Source organism: Anopheles coustani, chromosome 3 (genome assembly GCF_943734705.1).
Source record: "Anopheles coustani chromosome 3, idAnoCousDA_361_x.2, whole genome shotgun sequence".
Taxonomy (NCBI): Eukaryota; Metazoa; Arthropoda; class Insecta; order Diptera; family Culicidae; genus Anopheles; species Anopheles coustani.
In genome coordinates this window covers 10,898,595-10,916,717 of record NC_071288.1, presented here as the reverse complement: position 1 = coordinate 10,916,717, position 18,123 = coordinate 10,898,595, and the positions used below count along the sequence as shown (strand labels likewise).

The 18,123-nt window shown below is 45.2% G+C and overlaps 1 protein-coding gene across 1 annotated transcript in view; it reads right to left on the bottom strand.

Moving 5' to 3' along the window:
* Positions 1-18,123, bottom strand: part of LOC131260068 (metastasis-associated protein MTA1) — a 43,640-nt gene that overhangs the window by 23,557 nt on the left and 1,960 nt on the right. Inside the window, exons 2-3 of the mRNA XM_058261729.1 lie at positions 15,667-16,545; positions 7,778-7,939 (exon numbers count right to left, since the gene is read on the bottom strand). Coding sequence (XP_058117712.1) covers positions 7,778-7,939; positions 15,667-15,730 — 226 coding nt within the window. The 5' untranslated portion in view covers positions 15,731-16,545. The remainder of the gene's footprint in view (positions 1-7,777; positions 7,940-15,666; positions 16,546-18,123) is intronic.

Sequence of the window (18,123 nt, the reverse complement as noted above, 5' to 3'; positions counted from 1 at the left end):
ACGCTTTTAAGGCATACATCTAATGAAATGAGACTCCTAAATACTGATGGAACCTACGGTCGGCGCTACAAAACCCCAAACTTCATCCGTTATACCTCAGTCTCCAATTAGCAAGGCTCCAACAGCCTCTCCAGCGTATAACCACCGCCATCCGACAAGCCATTACCTCACGGTTTGACGCAAATTGTCAGCAACTAAATGCGATTCCCTTCCATCCCTGTCGCTGCTTGTTATCGCAAAGTTCAGATCCCGTTCTCGCTCTGATCCTCATCGATGAACCGATACCTGCCCGAAGAAACGGAATAGTTGGGAGTACGCGCCAGAGCTGCATCAGCTCCAACGATGCGTTGGTCCCCTTTTTTGCCAGGCTTTTTGCGTGTATGTGCGTCTGTTGTTGGTGTGCTTTCGTTCGAAGCGTACAATTATATGCATTCCCAATGAAATTCGCATCCTCCACCCTCAACTCAAGGCCGTTCTTGCTGTGAGGTTGTATGCAGAAGCGACTTCACACCCTCCATATTCCTCCAGCATCGTCCACCAGCACTTCTGGGGCAAAAACGCATCTTCCTGTGCAGCCTTTGTGTGAAGCAACCCACACGCAATCACATCTCACATGCACCCTCTACCGTGACCCACCCCACCCAACAGGGTTTAGCAGAACCCTCCCCCATCCCATCCCGAGGCATCATTCCGCGAAATCAATTCCAAAATCCGAAGCGAGCCGTTCCTCAGAGTACCAGGACAGAGGTGGTGGACTTTCGGGAGGGCTTTTGTATATTCTATGCAGACGAACCATGCTGCCCGATTCCTTCCTCCCGTAACCCGATCCGCCCAACGCAATCCCGGGTGCGTAAAGTGAAGTTTTGCCAAGGCTACATGGCGGCGGACCAACGGAGCACACAATGGAGCAGTCCGTGCAGCAGTTGGCCGAGGTGAGAAACCGACGAAGGAGGAGAATAGTTTATATGCGAGCAGACTCCTAACCTCCCACTTCCGGGACACGTTGACGCAACCAGATGTATGCACACACACACACACACAAATACACAAGCACGCGTGCGTAGCTTATTGTATCCGGGTGCATCCGGGTGCACCGAGAGAAGAAAAGCGCTGCCGGGAGAGAACGTGCCGCGTCCATCCAACGATGAATAGAATTCAATCCATTTCCATCCCGACCAACCCACAACCCAACCCCCCCGACGTTGGTGGTGGTGGAGGTTCTGGCGAGAGAAAGTTTAGTTAGTTTCGATCCCTTGTCCCATGTGCACCTCCCGCATCCGGTTGAAGGGAGGCAAAGGCGGGCGGTGTGCGAGCGGAGATTGCGCTTTTATATAAACATATAGTTGGGACGGGTTTGGGCTTGCTCCTGCTTCCGAATTATATGTGCAGCCGGCCCGCGAACCCAGTGAAACGGACATGGAGCGTGGGGATGGGGAGGCAAGGGTAAGTGGACACACATACGGTCGCGAAACACGCTTTCGCCTACGCGAACGCAGACAGACACACGGCCAGGGGATGGAAAGGAAAGGGGGCTTCCCAAGTGGCTTCTTTCGGGAAAACGGCGTTTGCAGCAACCCATTTCCCCGGTTCGGCAGCAGATCGGCGTCAAAACCAGCCGACAACGACGACGACGTCGACGTCCGTGAGCCCCGGGAATATCCGAAGCAAAAGGCTCCATATCACCTCGCAGACGTTTAAATCCTGCGCACACACGCACACACACACATACGAGAACACCCAACAAACGAGCCCCACTGCGGTGCGAAAACGGATGCAATTGCAGCTGCAGCGGCAGCCGCAGTGGAAAAGCGACCTGCAACGCGCGGATGACAAATCGGGCCGAAAAGAGGGTGGGATGGTGGTGGATACGTCGATGTCGGGAGTACCAAAGCCATTCCATTGTGCAGACGGAACAGCAGTCACCCTTGGGTTGGGAGGAAAGCGAGCTGTATCCTTTCCACATTCCGCTCCAAGGTGAGGGGCTTGCAAAATGGATTGATATGTTTCGCAAGCCAGCCGAAAATGGCTATTAGAAGTGCAGCGTGCTATGACTACATCACAACAACCTCGTTTACCAGCACAAACGTCGTGTTTATTCAACGGAATTGAGCTCAAACTTGAGAGTTTTCCAACAAACAACAAGAGAGTACGAACCATTTAACGCTTTCAAAAGAAATCGGAAATCTTTACTAGAGCAAATTGAATTTTACCTGTTACAAGAACATAGATCTTACTAAATTTTTAATCTAAATAAGTCATTCTAGTTATTTTATGGTGAAACACTTAATATTTTGTTCAAGATCGCAAAAGTACTATTCATTGCCGATACCGCATCATTTCCAACCCTTTGTAAAGCTAGGTTCTTTAACACGTTGACTGCCATGTCACCCAAAAGTGGGTGACACCAAAAATCGGTTCTAAAAAGTTTTTGACCATTAAATAAATGAAAATGCAACATAAAAATTGAGGTAATATTTAATATTCTTTAGGAAGCTAAGTTTTTGCTTAGCCTTCAAATATTCGTTTAATAAATGTTATAAACAAATTTTATCAACAAAAAAAAGTGTGTTTAAGTGTGTGTTGTGTACAATTGTTGTGTTTGTAAAATGTGTTTAAGATTTATTAAACTGACGGTTTTCGAAAGCAAAACGAAGACAGCTTCCCAAAGAACTTGTTTTAATAATACTATAGTTTTTTTATGTTCCATTTTCATTTATTTATGGGACAAAAACTTTTTAGAACTAGTTACTGCTGTCACCCACTTTTGGGTCAACGGCAGTGCCTTTGGCAGTCAACGTGTTAAAACAGGTGTGTTTTCTAAATCAGAGATATGAAGTAAGCATTGATGATGAAAATGATGTATGCAATATTTTCGACAGTTTCGACAAAACTGTTAATACAAAAATGCAATGTCTAGAGACTAGGAAGAACTTATAGAAAAGTTTTAAATGTTTGTAAAGATGGAGAAATGAAACGGCCCTATTTCTACCAAAATCCAAAATGTAAAAACTTATCAAATGTCCCTTGTAAAGATGATATCCGAAACGAGCTGGCAGGATTTGAATCACCGTCCGATTCAGTTAACTAAAACAACAGGTGAAAAATGGTTACAGTTTTGTCTGAAAATTTTCCACGAAATGATCAACTCACCGAGTATTCCGTGCACCCCCGTCGGGGGACGTTCTATGAACGCGAAAATGCATTTCCTCGGTGGCCGGAGTGCGATCGATCAAAGGTGCACACAAACACACAGCTACACGAGAGACGCGGGGGTAGGTAAGGAGCAGCGCCGGAAGCGGACGGTGAAGAACAGTTAGACAAGCTAAGGACGTGCATCGCGGACGAGCATGGAAAGCTAACGAGAATTTTCGACCATTTGCGGTTCGACGGAAACGGAAATGGTTGTGCCACTGGGGATTGCTGGTGGGCGGAATGGGGTGTGGTAGGAAGTAATATTTGAAACACATATTTGCACTAAATCTCTATAATATAGCGCCCTACACGGTGGCCATCGTTGTCGTTGCGCGCTACACTTGGGGAGGTGCTGCTACGAAACAGCTTCAGACTAGTGTTGTGCTTAATGAATCTTTTGGCGAGATTCATTCATATGAATCTTTTACCTAAGATTCATTCAGATGGATTCATGAATCTTTGCGGATTCGAATATTCAAAGCTTAATGAATTTTTCGAAACCTTAATGAATCTTCATGAATCTTTCATGGTTCTGTCATGAATCTCCCCGATTCTGTCATAGGCGTGGACAATGAGACCAAAAAAAAAAAAAAAAAGGTGGTCCCTCAACCGACTTTTGGTTGGTGACTTTACATCATTTGGTGTGTCTTTGGGATTCATGAATCTCGCGGCGAAAGATTCATGAATCCCTTATAAGGCAGAGATTCATTCAGATTCATGAATCTGAATCCGATTTACACAACTCTACTTCAGACACTCTCGGTCGAGAGCTCGGTTGTCCTGGCCGTCGCTTGCCGTCGATGCAAATGGGTTCCGCCGCACGCCGAAGGTGCGTGGCGTGCATGTATTTGTGCGAGCCCGGTCGATGGGCGGCGGAAGCACCTCCAAAATTCCAGGGAAAACTAGACGACAACGACGCATGTGTGTCGGTTGCTTTTAACCGTTCCGCCTGGACCTGAACCGGCTCCTCTTCAGCGGTCGACCAAGTTTCGAAACAAATTCGATCCATCTCTGGGAGAGCGTGGGGTGGGGGGGGTGGGTGATTTTACAGGTTTATATATTTTCCCGGGGCCTACGCACACGCATCGTGGTCCGTTGAAAAATCGCAGGTGCGCACCAACATTGGAGGCAAGGTGCGTTTAATAATGTAGAACCGGAGCCTAAACGCAAAAACCCGGTGCCGGATCCGTCCAGATCACAGACACACACACACACACACTTGAGCAACATCCCCATGTGCGTATCTTTCCCGGGCAACCACCAAGGCTGATACTCCAATTCTTCCCATCGATATGGAAACGGGGTGAAACTTGCCCAAGCAAAAAGGAAATAGAATAAAAAAAGGTATCGAACTAGTGAACGCTTTTGGTAAGAACGTTCACCAACGAGCGAACGAGCAGAGAGAACCAGTACGGCACTCTCTTTGAGCTGGTGCATCAGCACTGCTTCGGTGCATCTGCAGCACATCATTAAGAAGCCTTCGAAAAATGCGTCCGGTTGGATGCGGTCAGCTCCCGGGAGCTGTTTCCAGGAAGTTCGCTCTGGACACGGAAGACCGCCGTAAGCTACATGGGTAATAATTAATTAAAACAAACCAACGGCCAGATACGCACACAAACAACATGAGGGAACTATCTCGGCTGGGTCTATTGCGTAAGGATATAGGCGTCATCCTGGAAAGCCTTCGAGAGTTTGATGTAGTTCTCGACCGGTGGGTTCATCTGATATTTTTAGTAAAATGCGAAAAAGAAAAACGCAATGCCTGAAACAGATTAGCTTTTTTTAGGGAATTGAAATGCGGACACAAAAGACAACATTTTCCCCAAAAATCACTTCGAAGCTTTTGTAATAGGTTTAAAAGAAAACCACAATGAAGAACTGCACTAAAACTCTGGAAAACTAACGATCGAAATTAAGTTCATTTTGCCAGCTGGCCAAAATATATAATTCAACAATTTGCTTGCGAAAATCTGGAAAAACCCGCACAGTACTATCAACCGAACAAAGACCTTGCGACCTTCGCCCAAAACCACCAAATGGCGGCGCACAGATGTCGTTCAGATATATGCTGTTACAGCAGCAGCACGAGGCAATATGTCTATTTTCCCAACCGTTGGGCAGCTGTGACTTTCATATTTTTGGTATGACTTTGTTCCGTTTCCTTCGACACCCCTCCCAAAGGTCAAGTGGAAAAGATCAAAGTTCCAACTCCCAATTGCTCCCGCAACAGAATAGCATAATCTCCTTGACCGGCACAACATCGAAAGGCGGACAAGAAATGGGTTCTTTAAAAACAAATGATCGTACCATTGTGCATCGTTATTATTTTGTGATTCGGTGTGAGTTAAACCCCGGACTGCTTTCATCTCTTGTAAGAGTCAAGCGTTCGACGCCTTTCGAATCTTTACCTATGCTGTATGTACTCCTCTAAACGCACTACGCCTTAGATGGTCTTGCCAAGGACACGTTGTCTAAAGTACAATTGGTATTCTTGCGTGGAAACTTTGTTTATGAACAGAAACCTCTTCGCTAAATAACGTTGTAGATGCCCTGATGTATGAACGGTACGACAAATATGAGCAACAGACAAATAAACCAGAAAACCTCTGGAAGAAAAAATGTGCAATGTTATATACATTCCCCATCAAATTCATGAAATTCTTTCTTAAACAACGATGATTTCATCCTTTTTTTTTAAGGAAGAAAAGTGTACTTTAATATATGTATATATTGCGAAAGAAAACTTCAAACTCGGCGGATCGCAATCCACCTTCCGCGGTACTCCCCTCTTTTCGAGGACGAAGTAGCTCAAAATGGGAAAGAAAGCGGTGGTGTGGGATGAGGCGGAACCGGCAACGATCAGCAAAGAAAACGAAAACGAGTAAACCTGCCTCGTGCACCTGCTTCCCATCTCAATTTTCCCCCGTTCGCCCATCGCTTAGTCGGGAAAAACACACAAACCGCCCATCCTTCTCCGGCCCTTGGCAACGAAAGTCAGTGGAGGAAAAGTCGAGCAGATCCTTTATCATCAGATTTTCACCCTCCCCGGTCGCCCCAATCGGTTCCGTTTAGCCGGAAAGTCCGGGAAGTTGCGAGTTGGTTGGCTCGGCTGGTAAATCAACATACCGCGCGACTCGGTTTGCCAAACTTCGGCAGCTTTGCCCCAGGGCAGCATCACCACCGCAACGAGCTTCGAGAAAAGCGTCCCAACGGGTCGGAAGGGAAGGGGTTGAGACGGGCAAACAGAACGGGGCGGAAGTAGGGATCTTGCTCCTTTCTTCGGTATCAGTGTTGCCAACGTTGCACCGTATCAGGCAGTCGCGTGCACCCGATCCAATTTCACTTCGCTCGTGATGCCTTGACGTTGGGTCCTCTCTCTTGAGCTTTTCACATTTTCCACCGTCGCCGCCATGGCTTCGTTTGTCAAGACGGATGGCGTCGGGATACGATGCTACGCTGCCGAGGGCGTAATATGCACACAAAATTATACACCACTTCTTGCCATTGCACTTCGGAGGTGCTTTTATCAAAATTGTTTCTCAATTGTTGTTTTTCGAAGAACCAACAAAACCAAGTACTATCCTTCAAAGCTCTACCCTTACATTTTGCTTGCTGTGTTTTACTAGTTGCATTAAAAAGTAGAAATTGAAGTAATTATTTTATTATCCTACATACTAAGTAAACATTGCCTTTTCCCCAAGCTTTATGAAAATTATCTTTAGTATGTAAAATTGTTAAAAACGATTTATAGTTGGTTGTGGCAATGTTATTCTTAACATAATTTATAATATACCGTATTTCGGTCACTGTAATTCTCTTTGGAGAGAGAGGCCTTGTTCCACTAGGGAATGTTGTGCCACATAAAAAAAGAAACAAAAATATATCATTTGGATCCAACACATACAACCTTTCCAAACTGGTGTGATGATGTCCTAAAATTTGTTTTTCCAATACCAACGACATAACGGTTGCGGAAAAATAATCAAAATCGGCCCCGTTGCCTGGCGATGGCACGTTGCGAGGCGTCGTTATCGACACCGTCGCTAGTATCGCATGCGTCAAATAACAATTTTGGATCCAAATTTCCACCCACCGCTTCAAACATGCTAGCAGTTGGCAACAGTCTTGAAGAAAACGATGAACGATTGTTTCCTTCGTTCGTTTTACTCCTTCGGAAATGTTCCTCCCAGCTCCGGTACAACCAAATCAACCGAAGTGTATCTCGTGCGGTGCGAGAGGAAGGAGTGTGTATCGATGTTCCGAGGAGTTCCGAGGAAAATGGTCACCAAGAAGGAACGACTCAATGACGGAACGGCGGAATTTTCCTAATTAACTAATTAGCCGAGCTTCGGCGTGGGCTCGAGAAGTCTATCTGCTTGACGAATTGGGAAGCATCACTGTTCAAAGGTTTTTGGTTGTTTGGCTGTTCTTTGCTATTTTATTTTAAAACAAATTTCTTCTCGTTCAGTTTGTGTAATAAACCAGCCTAAAAGGTTACTGAAAAGCCAACAACAAGCGGAGACACCTACAGGACTTTCGTGAATACTCTCACTTACTTAGTGGAAAACTTCCAAACTCTACTTACTTTGGTGCTTATCAGCTAATTGCACGAGCGGTGTCGGAAGATCCCTTCGCCTGTAGAAGCACATCACTTTGGCCTCGACGTTGCCGTTCGGCGTCTTGTTGAGCTCGTCGATGCGCCGGATTTGGTACGGTGTCGTCGACGATGTCTCCACGTAGACATAGTCTGAAAAGGGGACGAAAAACAAAGAATGATTAAAAGTCAGTTAATGTCGCAGTTACACGATTGTGTGCCAATCGAAGAAACTGCTGAAAGTTCTAGTGTATTTCAAAAAATAGCATAAATCAAACATATAGGTTAATCATTAATTGAATCAACCGTTTAATGTGGTTGTCGAAAAGTATTTCGTGCAGTCAATATCAAAACTATCCTTGTGTGTTCTTTTGGAAAACCTCCTGCGCATACGGCGTTCGTTGGAAAGGTTGTAAAATCACTCTAGCCAAAATTCAATCTCGAAAACTGTCAGGTGCAGCAGCATCGAAGTCAGGTATGCACGCACCAGCCATTACACCCTACTTCCTGTAGGGCGCTTTCCGCCAAGTGAAGCACAATGTTATAATGAGAAAAATATATCCTAGCAAAGTTATGCTTCCGGGCTAGAGTGTGTGTGTGTTTATGTACTTTTTTTCGGGTTCAATAGATCTGGATCCAAACGGGCGGTGTTACTTTAGCATCATGCGCGCTACCTTCAGTATCGTTTTAAGAACCACACGAAGAAAAAACCTACAATGACGTAACATTTGATCAGGCCTACACTCTTCACGTGTTTTATGTTCTGCTGATTATGTAAATACTTTTGATTCTACTCAATATTGTCGATCACGTCAACACGAAAAACTTAATCTTAAACGCATAGCATCAAAAAAAGTCTGAAGTGTATGTTGCATGTTTTGTAGCGGTGTTCTTTCAACGCGTTTGATATATTAAATGCTTACAATAGAAATCAGTGTTCAATGTATCTGTTTTTTTTTTACTTTTTACATGTCAGAGACTTCGAGGAGCGTTTAATGATCCCGTCGCTTATCGTCTGAGTGTTACGTCAATTAAAACACCACCAACCCACGAAAAACTACCGGCGAGAAGAGTTTGACATTGAACTACTAATTGTTATTACTTCCACCCTTTCGCAGGGACACCGGGATGATGGGAACGAAAATCAGATCATGGGTAGGTGATAAAATGTAAGCACGGGATAATGGCACTTGACAGGTCGTGCCACAAACGATCTCCTCCACCCCCACTACCACCTCACACCTCGCCAAACGCTGACGCTCCCAATATATTAAATGCGATCCAAGCAGGAAACATAAATCTCCGCGCGCTGTGCGATAGAAGGGAAAGCACAATGCGCGCGTTGATGATGTACACTTTACGACACACTTCACCCAAACGAATGATAATGATTTTGTTCTACACGCACACACAAAAGCGTAGGTAAGTTGGAGCAAATTAGGCAAGGGTAAACAAAACTAAAAGAAGTCCGGAGAGTTCAGCAAGAAATTTGAAAATCGTTAAAATAAAGTTAAATGACATGGTCGGGAAAATCCGAATTTCTCCACACTCTATACGGGAAAAAGATGGCTGGATTGAAGCACAATCCATTCGGTGTTGGAAAAGGCAGCGTTTCGCGTCCATTCATTTTCAACGCGGAAGTCTCCTCGTTAGCCACCAGCATTTAAGCAACATTAAACATTTGAAAGAAAGAAAAAACCGGTTGTAAAAGCGATTCATGAAAACCACAAACATAAACCGCAGTTATGGCACCACCAGCGAAGTGCAGTTTTCCACCGCAGCCTTGCCACCTTTAAAATCCTGATGCACTGCAGATAAGCAAAACAAAAAAAGCGAAAAAAAGCGAAGTAACCACGCACGCACGTTCCACGCAGTGAACTGGATGGAAGAAATGTGGCAAATGGACGGTCAAAACGAACGGGAAGCAAAGGTGGCGTAGGAAAATAACCACCGGTTTTCCCTGGGACAACACAAAAGCGCCGAGGATGATTAAACGCGCAGCACAGCAGCAATTCCGCAATTCGCTCCATTCCGATAGCGAAACCACGGAATCGATAGCGGAAAAACTCCAACCAGTTTTCCCGAATTATGGGCATCGTTCACTTGGCAGTGGTTAAAAAACGGAGATAACGTGCAACAGGCAGAGAACGCCTGCTTCTTGCAGCTGGGCATATGAGATGCATCTGGTGCATTGGACATCTGCAGGACAAGCGGTAGGAGAGGGGAAACCCACCCGCTCTTTCCTGGTACTGACTAACCGTCATATGATTCATCAATGGACTGAACCGAAGGACTTGGCGTCAGGGGCAGAAATGAGGCTAATTAAATATATATAAAATATGTGTCCACATTTCCAGCCGGTGTTGTCCTCCGACACACCACAGGGGAAAACCATATTCGCCGATTCCACGGAAGCTGTGGCGATGTTAAAGGGAACAGCGCGATATATTAAAAAAAAAAAAGATAAACACACCAACCGATTACATAATTTTACATGACAATGCGGTGTTTTTCACGGCCAATGACAACCGAATTGATTTCAATTGAACAACGATATATTCATTTTTCGATCATCACCAGATAAACGTTTGGTTCAATTTAAAGAGTTCCTAATTTGAGCATTTTGAGAATGAATTTAATTGATTATGGAGTTTTTTTTACATACCGAAAAATTGCCTATCATAAAGTAGACACTATAAAGAAGGAATTTCATTGTACAGCGTTGTAATCGATCATTGGTTCCTTTATCGCTAGACAAAACTAATGGTTCCGGGGATCTAACATTTTGCGAACGAGTTTGACGATACAACTAAGCCATAAATATAATGAAAGAAGATAATAATGAGAATAATAACCTTTTTCCCTTGCCAAGTTGGTGCTGCTTAAGGTTAACGCTCTGCTAATTGTTAAATTATGGAAATTTAAACCATCCAACGAATAACGCCAAAACCACCAGGGCCCCAAGAGCAGGCTCATTACCATGTTTTCCCGTTGTTTTGCTGACGGCCACACAACGAATAACGACCGATTTGGTGTGTTTTCAGTCCAAATGGTAGAGCCAGGAGCAAGGGGGGCCACAGAAAAATGGTAGGTACGTATTGAAATACTTTTTCCCAAATAGTATACATTTGCTAACATTTATTTATGCTCGTTTGCGATGCATAACTTGATAAATTTCTTTTGAAAAATAATTAACCATCTCATTTCCACAACATCCAAAGGAATTTTATTGCACTTCCCCCGGATCAAAAGAAGCAAAAGCCAATTTTGCAACGTGTGTATGTGCGTTTGGCGGTAAGAAAATCAATATGACAATGAACTTTTCTCGTGTCTGCGCGCGTTCGCTGGGCAACGACCGCCGCCGTTTTCCGAGCTAGAACGACGAGCTTGACTTTTGGGATGAAGCAGCCGCATTCTTCCGGCTCCGAAAGGATGAAAGATTTCCGTTTTTCCCAATCGTTGTTGGATTTGGCACGTCGTAAGCAGATTTTTGGGATTCGTGAGTGTTAAGCTTTTGTTTGAAAATGTTTTGCGACCACAACGAAATGCCTATGGTTTTTTTAATTGATCCCCTTTATCCCGGTATGGTTCCCCTAGTTGAAATATTCATTTAACGTATTAATCTCATGACTAAACAACGAGTCAAAGGGAATGAACTATACGCCAAAAACTGAAAACATTTAGTTTCATAAACATAGCAAACAGATTTGAAAAGTAAGCGCACTAAAATACGATTAAAAGGTCAACCATGATTTTTCCTATTGTCCGCGCGCCACATAAAGGGCTCCAGCCCGTGAGAATGAAACAAACGAACGGTCGCAAAAATGGCTAGCAATTTTTACGCAAGGGTCAACCGTAAGGTGGTTTCCAAACCAAAATCACAGGCACTGACTGATGATGCAAGACAAGCGGGAACAGAAACTAAAACGCCTGACCAAACGACCAATGTGTTGGCAGTAAATGTCGAAGCAAAAATTTGCTACATAAGCAAAACAAGTTTTATGAAAACATGAAAAAGACGACGGAATGGCGGAGGGTGAGTGTTGGGTGAGGAGGTGGAGGAAAACCGTTTGCGCAATAAGTAACCACCCCACACACACACACACACACAACCCGCATCCACCTTTACTTTCCCCCGCCCCGGGGGTTTGGTGTTACTTTCAAACCGACCCATTTCCAATCGGTCCAAAGCATTGGGTGACCCGTTTGCAGCCATTCTGCTGGAGAGCGGGTATAAAACCGACATCATCGCGACACACCGAACCGAGGAAAGTCAATAACAAAAAAAAAACCAACGTGCATGGATCATGCGCCTTTTAAACGCCACGGTACGAAAAACTAGCCGCGTCTTGGCAGGACAGGAAATTCATGCTTACCAACGACATCAATTGTCCTACCGCGTAGGAAATGGCTAGGGAGTACCGACCGAACATCGAAAAGAAAAATTATACTCCACTGGTTGCTGGTTTGCAAACAGTTAAAAATAAACAAACTATTGAATAAATGTATTTTACAGTACCCATAAGATTTCGGAGCGAACAACTATAAGCACCGTTTTGCCTGCAAATTCCCTTGGGTCGATCTGTCTTTGCAGTGACTTCCCTTTTCGGCCATCGTTAACCTTACCGCTGTTGTGGTGGCCATTTTCACATATCCACTCGTTTGGAATGCGCGTTCGGAGCCATTGAAATGGAAAGAAAGCCGGTAAAATGGTGAACCTGCAACATTAAAAACCGTTGTAACGGCGACCCGCGGAGAGCTAAACCGAGTACCGGCCAAAGACAAAGCGATTCTCACCAATTTCTGGCTCGTCAAAACCAAAGACCAAAGGCGACTTGCAAAGGGAGGCCTGGCCAATTCATAGGGTAAATGTTAGAAGAACAGGCCGCACGCCAATAAGACTAGCTGTTGGACGTAAGACTGCTGGACAATGAACTCCGGCTGGAGATCCGGGGCAGCGCTAATGAGTTGGTATCTTATCTCGTAGGTATCTAACATCATTTCTGCGTTAATTTGACCTAGTTTGCCTTTCGAAAGGTTTGCTCGGAGCCGCACCGGAAGACGGCAGATGACGTGTGAATGTTTGAACAACTTGGTTGCAAAATCCACCAATTCTTATCATCCACTTTGGTTAAACATTATTTGGGACATAATGCCAATATCGCCGGTTCGTGTTGCGAAACAACGTTAACCATCCTCCACCATCTTCTTTTCTGTTCTTCCGGTAGACACACCGAGGTGCCTAGAGCGGCAAGATACGCGGACTTACACACACAAACAACTCCCATGCCCATGTCCCTCAATGACCATAATCTTCTCATTTCTTTTATTTTCTTCTTCGAGCTCCTCACATTCCTCTTCACCTAATTTCTTATTCATTCTCGCCTTCCCTCTTTCTCTCTCTCTCCCTCTACCGCACTCACCTATCATTCCTTTCTTTCATTTTCTTGGTCTCCATCTCCTTTCCCGTTCCTCCTTTCTTCCTTCAGTACGTACACGCCGGCCGGCCCTACTGGTCCATATCATCATCAGCACACAGTCTGCGCACGTTGGAAAGTTGTTGACCCTGAACCGAATAAGAAGTGGTCCCAGCCAGCAGCAAGTCACGCAGCAGAAGAATACCGGATTCACCGTGCGCAAGAAGCGGTGGCACCGGTTGGAATGGGGAGGAAGAACAGAGAAATAAGAAAGAAACCCATCCTAGCCCCTCCAAGAATGGGACGGCCAATGCCGCAGCAACGCAACGGGTTCGGTGACGGAGGAAAAGTTCTTTCGCAACCCTCGTCGAAAACGGAGCAAAACGGAACAACCGTAGTAACGAAATGCTTCGAAATTCGAATTCACGACCAATTCTAAGATGGCATACACATCTCGCCGGAACGAGTTCCAAGGGAGGTAGTGGTGGTGGACTGAAATTGCGAATCAGTTGTTGGGATGTTGGACACGGAAGATCCCGCGTGAAAAGCCGCAAACGAGAGGAGAAGAGGGTTGGTGGTATGAGTTGCTGGCGCTGCTTTCTCGCCAATGTCTTCAGCAGGTATCACGCGCGATTCGTTTCGATTCGCGAAAGTATTGGTGTGTGTGTGTGCGTGCCTGGCGAAGGAACCTAGCCCGCGATCCATTTAAGATGAATGGCTCTGTGTGTCCGGGAATAGCCGGTCTTAGCCTCCCCTGCCGAGCCCGTCGTCGACCTAGACTGTTGTAAAAACTTCTTTACCATTGGAGGTCGAGGTGGATATGGAAAACAGAGAAGGATAAGAGACTTAAGGGACGGAGAACTTACTATTCTGGATGAGATCTGGGTTTGACTACCGGTGCCTAACTACCATCGCAGCCTGTCCAGGCGGTGCTTACGCCATTTGCTTTTCGCTCTAATGAGAAACCATCAATAATCGCCAATCTTTCGACGAAACTTTTGCTCTGTCACGGTTACGCCAACTCGCGGGAACCACGGAAGAGGTAATAGAACTTAGATCTTGCTTCTAATGGCTAATTTCTATACCACTTCCTTAGTTTTGTTGAACAAACCATAGGATATTGCTGAACTGCTTGGCGTTACAAGTTAAAGCCTAAGGAATTCACAATCCAACAAATGTTTACTGGACCATTCACAGGGTTGCCAAAAGCTATCAATTAAGGAAGTAAGAAACATAGACTTTCGGAAAGTTAACGTCACGTTTTCTGAAACGGCACACTCACTTCTTTCAAATGCCGCACTTCGTCCTTCCATCGGTTTTATAGAGCTAAAATTAAACGATGGCAAATATTTTCTCACACAATCACTTAGCGCCAATTGCGCGGGGTGTGATGTGTGGTGTGCCTTGGAGCGATACTACTGGTTTGCGTTTTGAGCCTTCACAACGATGCAGTTTGCACGATCTCACGCGAGAAGAACAAAATGGAGATGGCCCGCTAGGAGGCAACTTTATTGCCAGGAAGTTTCGATACCACCAGGCGGAAGGTTGGGCAGGGAGTAGCGATAACGATGCGTGAATGCGAGACACACGTACCAAACATTCAAAAGGGAGCGCGTGGAGGATGATGATGATGTTGGCGAGGGAGCTCGCGAAATACGGTATCTATTTTTAGTTCCCCGTCGTCTAACGCTTCGATCGGCGAAAGGCAATCAATTCCCACTCGGCGTAAGATGCAACTAAAGAGTGAGCGTAAGTGATGCATCAGAACGGATGAAAGACGGAGGACGGGTTCCTTCTTCGGGGCGTATGATAAGATTGCGTCGTCGATCCGTTGGATTGAGAAGTGAATTACTGTTCCGTGAAAAGGAATGTCATTGTTATAAGGTTTCGATTTTATGCAAACACTGAAATAATCACCTGTGGTGATCATTGATTAATTCATTAGAAGTCATCCGAAATTCTGAGAGACATGTCCCTCTGGAGTATGTTCAAAGGAATGAAGCTCAGGAAGACTTTTTACTCCAAATTTAACCGTTTAGGAGCCGCACTAGCTCGGAGATTCATGGATTAGAAAAGCCCCAGCTCATAAACGAAAGCATCCTCCGCCACGGCCAGTAACTTCCTGCGATTTGATCTCAAAATAATCAATGTTACATGTCAAATATGATTTGCAGATGATTTAGTACTCGCTCAAACTATGAAACGCTTACGATGTACTTATTATAAAGTGAATTATGTAGACACATGAAACAGGGAATATAACCAAGATTTTTAGTCACAACCCAAGAGTTGTGTAATTCAGATTCAGATTCATGAATCTGAATGATTCTTCGCGTTTTAGAGATTCATGAATCCCAAAGAAACATCTAGTGTGGAAAAGTGATGAGTCAAAAATGGATGGAGGGACCATTCCTTAATTTCATTGAGCATTTTCATAACTTTCCTAAATTCTGCAACACTTACCTCCGACACGATACATGTTTGTTGTCATAGTTGCTGAAGTTTGTATTGCTGCGGTCTCTTTCATGAACACCCCCTCTCACTTCCACCGGTCACCAACAACGCTGCGCGCACAAACACACTAGAACACTAACACACGTGTAACACGCACACACCAAACACCAAACGTGGCGCCTCCTGAGAGCTACTGCAGGACGATCCTTTTTTTTTTCTTTGTTTTGTATGTGTGTTTGTGGTGGTGGTTTAAATTTACGTTCAAATGCACTTCAGATTTTTTTTTCTCCACCAATTATCGGTTCCGTTCCGGACACGTTAACGTTCGAAACGTCGCGTTATCACTCACTCGCAGCCACCGGAGCTTGAGTTAAGGGATGATGGTTTCACAAGAAGGTAAACAACGCAACGAGAGCCGTTTTCCCGCAAGCACAACCCTTCCTCTTTTGCTTGCTGGACACTTGGTGATCGGCACCTCAGCCGGCCGCAAATGACGCCAAGGGTGGCCACAGCCGACGCACTTACAAACACCCACACAGCTAACACCGCAACGTCGTACGCCGTGTGTACGGGCGGGTTTTTTTCTTTTTCCCTTGGGTTTGTTGGCCGAAACCAATTTTCCTGACCACACACTATCGATGAGCACAGACTTTAGACAGCACAGTTTTACTTTTCCCACTTTTACGGGCCGCTTCCAGTCTACGGATAACAGTATTCACCGTCGTGAAGGGTCAAAAACGCGATTGTAACACAATTGTGTTATTTGTTTGTTGTTGATTTTGTTTGACACCGCGACAATGATTCAACTTATTTGATCCCAATTCTAGACGGTTGGGTTGAGCTTTCCTTGTTATTTACACGCAACCGAGCAGCACGCGGGAATGGTTTCTGAAATACAAAAAATCACACATAAATAATTATCTTCTGTTCCACCACCTGTTCTCAGTACACTTTGACGAAAAAGAAACAAACGCTCCGCGGTTCAATTCTGATAGTTTACATAAGACATTGGAAGAAACCCATGTGGTGTTCGCTTAGTGTTTTGTTCACAACATTATTTCGCTGACCGCTATCGATTGGGAGTGTGATAAATAATTCAACGATTACCATAAAACAGGTTAACCTCTCACATGACGCAAATGCTTCGCCGCCCTTGTCGAACGCGGGAGCGAAAGGACAATTTTGGACGATTCGCCAAAAACCAGCACACACGCGCTTATTCCTTTCGATGCTCGTACTGTTCGTGTTCTTAGCGAACTTCTGATCCACATTCTGTTCCTACGGTAACCGTTCCATTTCATTTCACAGCATACTCTTTATTCGCGAAAAGCCTTAAGTATTGCTTTCCACCACCATCTCGGTTGGGCGAAACGGGGTCGCCTAAATGACACAAGAAGAGAACCAAAGCACGTACATATGCTTGGATCAATTGGCTCTTTACCTTTACTTGCCTCTTTCTTGTGCGCCGGATGATTTATTTTGATGGTAGCAATCGCTGCATCCGTTTAGTTTCTAGATTGACTTTGCATTAACTTGGTTTGGTTGTGGTCTATCGACAAAAATGTCTTTAATTCATGAAAAACCTCTGCATGCTCATTACTTAGATGAATCCCCTGGCAAAAGATTAAAGTATTCATAGAAATTAAGAAACAGAGATGGCCGCCATTGACTGGTACCGACCCTTCGCGAATTAATGGAGCCTAAGCGGAAACAGAACGAAAGGGGTGCCTTTCTATTCCGCGCACAGCAATCATTTAAGGCTATCGCTTTCTCTGCGCTTCCTGGCCAGCGTAAATGTTGTGGCGCCGGTCGATACCGTAATATCAGCCAATTCGTGCTGTCAAAATTGACCCGTTAGCATCGGCTCCAGTAGCATTCAGGTACTGGGTATCATGGAACAACGCCAACGCGGAACACCCGGCCACTCGAGCCAATGGATCTTGGACGACGAAGAAGCATTTTGAAGTGAAGTTCTTCTTGCTTCCTCTTTTTTCGACTGTTTCTTTAGCCTTTTCCACAAACAGTACCAACACGGTGCTCTTATTTTCCTGCGTACATCTTTCCGCTCCGGTCCACATTCCGACGTGCGCGTCACGTTTTCCCCCGTTCGCGGCTATCCACGACTGTTTATGTCCGGTGCCGGTGCGCGGTGGCGTTTCCATCCGCACCAACATCCCTCTACTGCCCGTTCCCCCTTCGACTGCTGCGTTCCCGTTATGCTCGCGTCGTCTCATTACTAGACTGGCGGTGGGGACGGGTGCTTGTCGCTGGATGTATGTGTGTGTTTTAAGTTTTTCTCATTTTTTCGCTTTCCTTTGCATCTGTCGATCCGGTGTCGGTATGGTGTTCCCCTATCGGTGACCACGGTACGCTTGTAATAAGCTGCAGTTGTTACCACACACAGGATCAATAAACCGTGCGTGACGGCAAACACACGCAACAAAAGAGACTTCCTTTTCTGGGCAG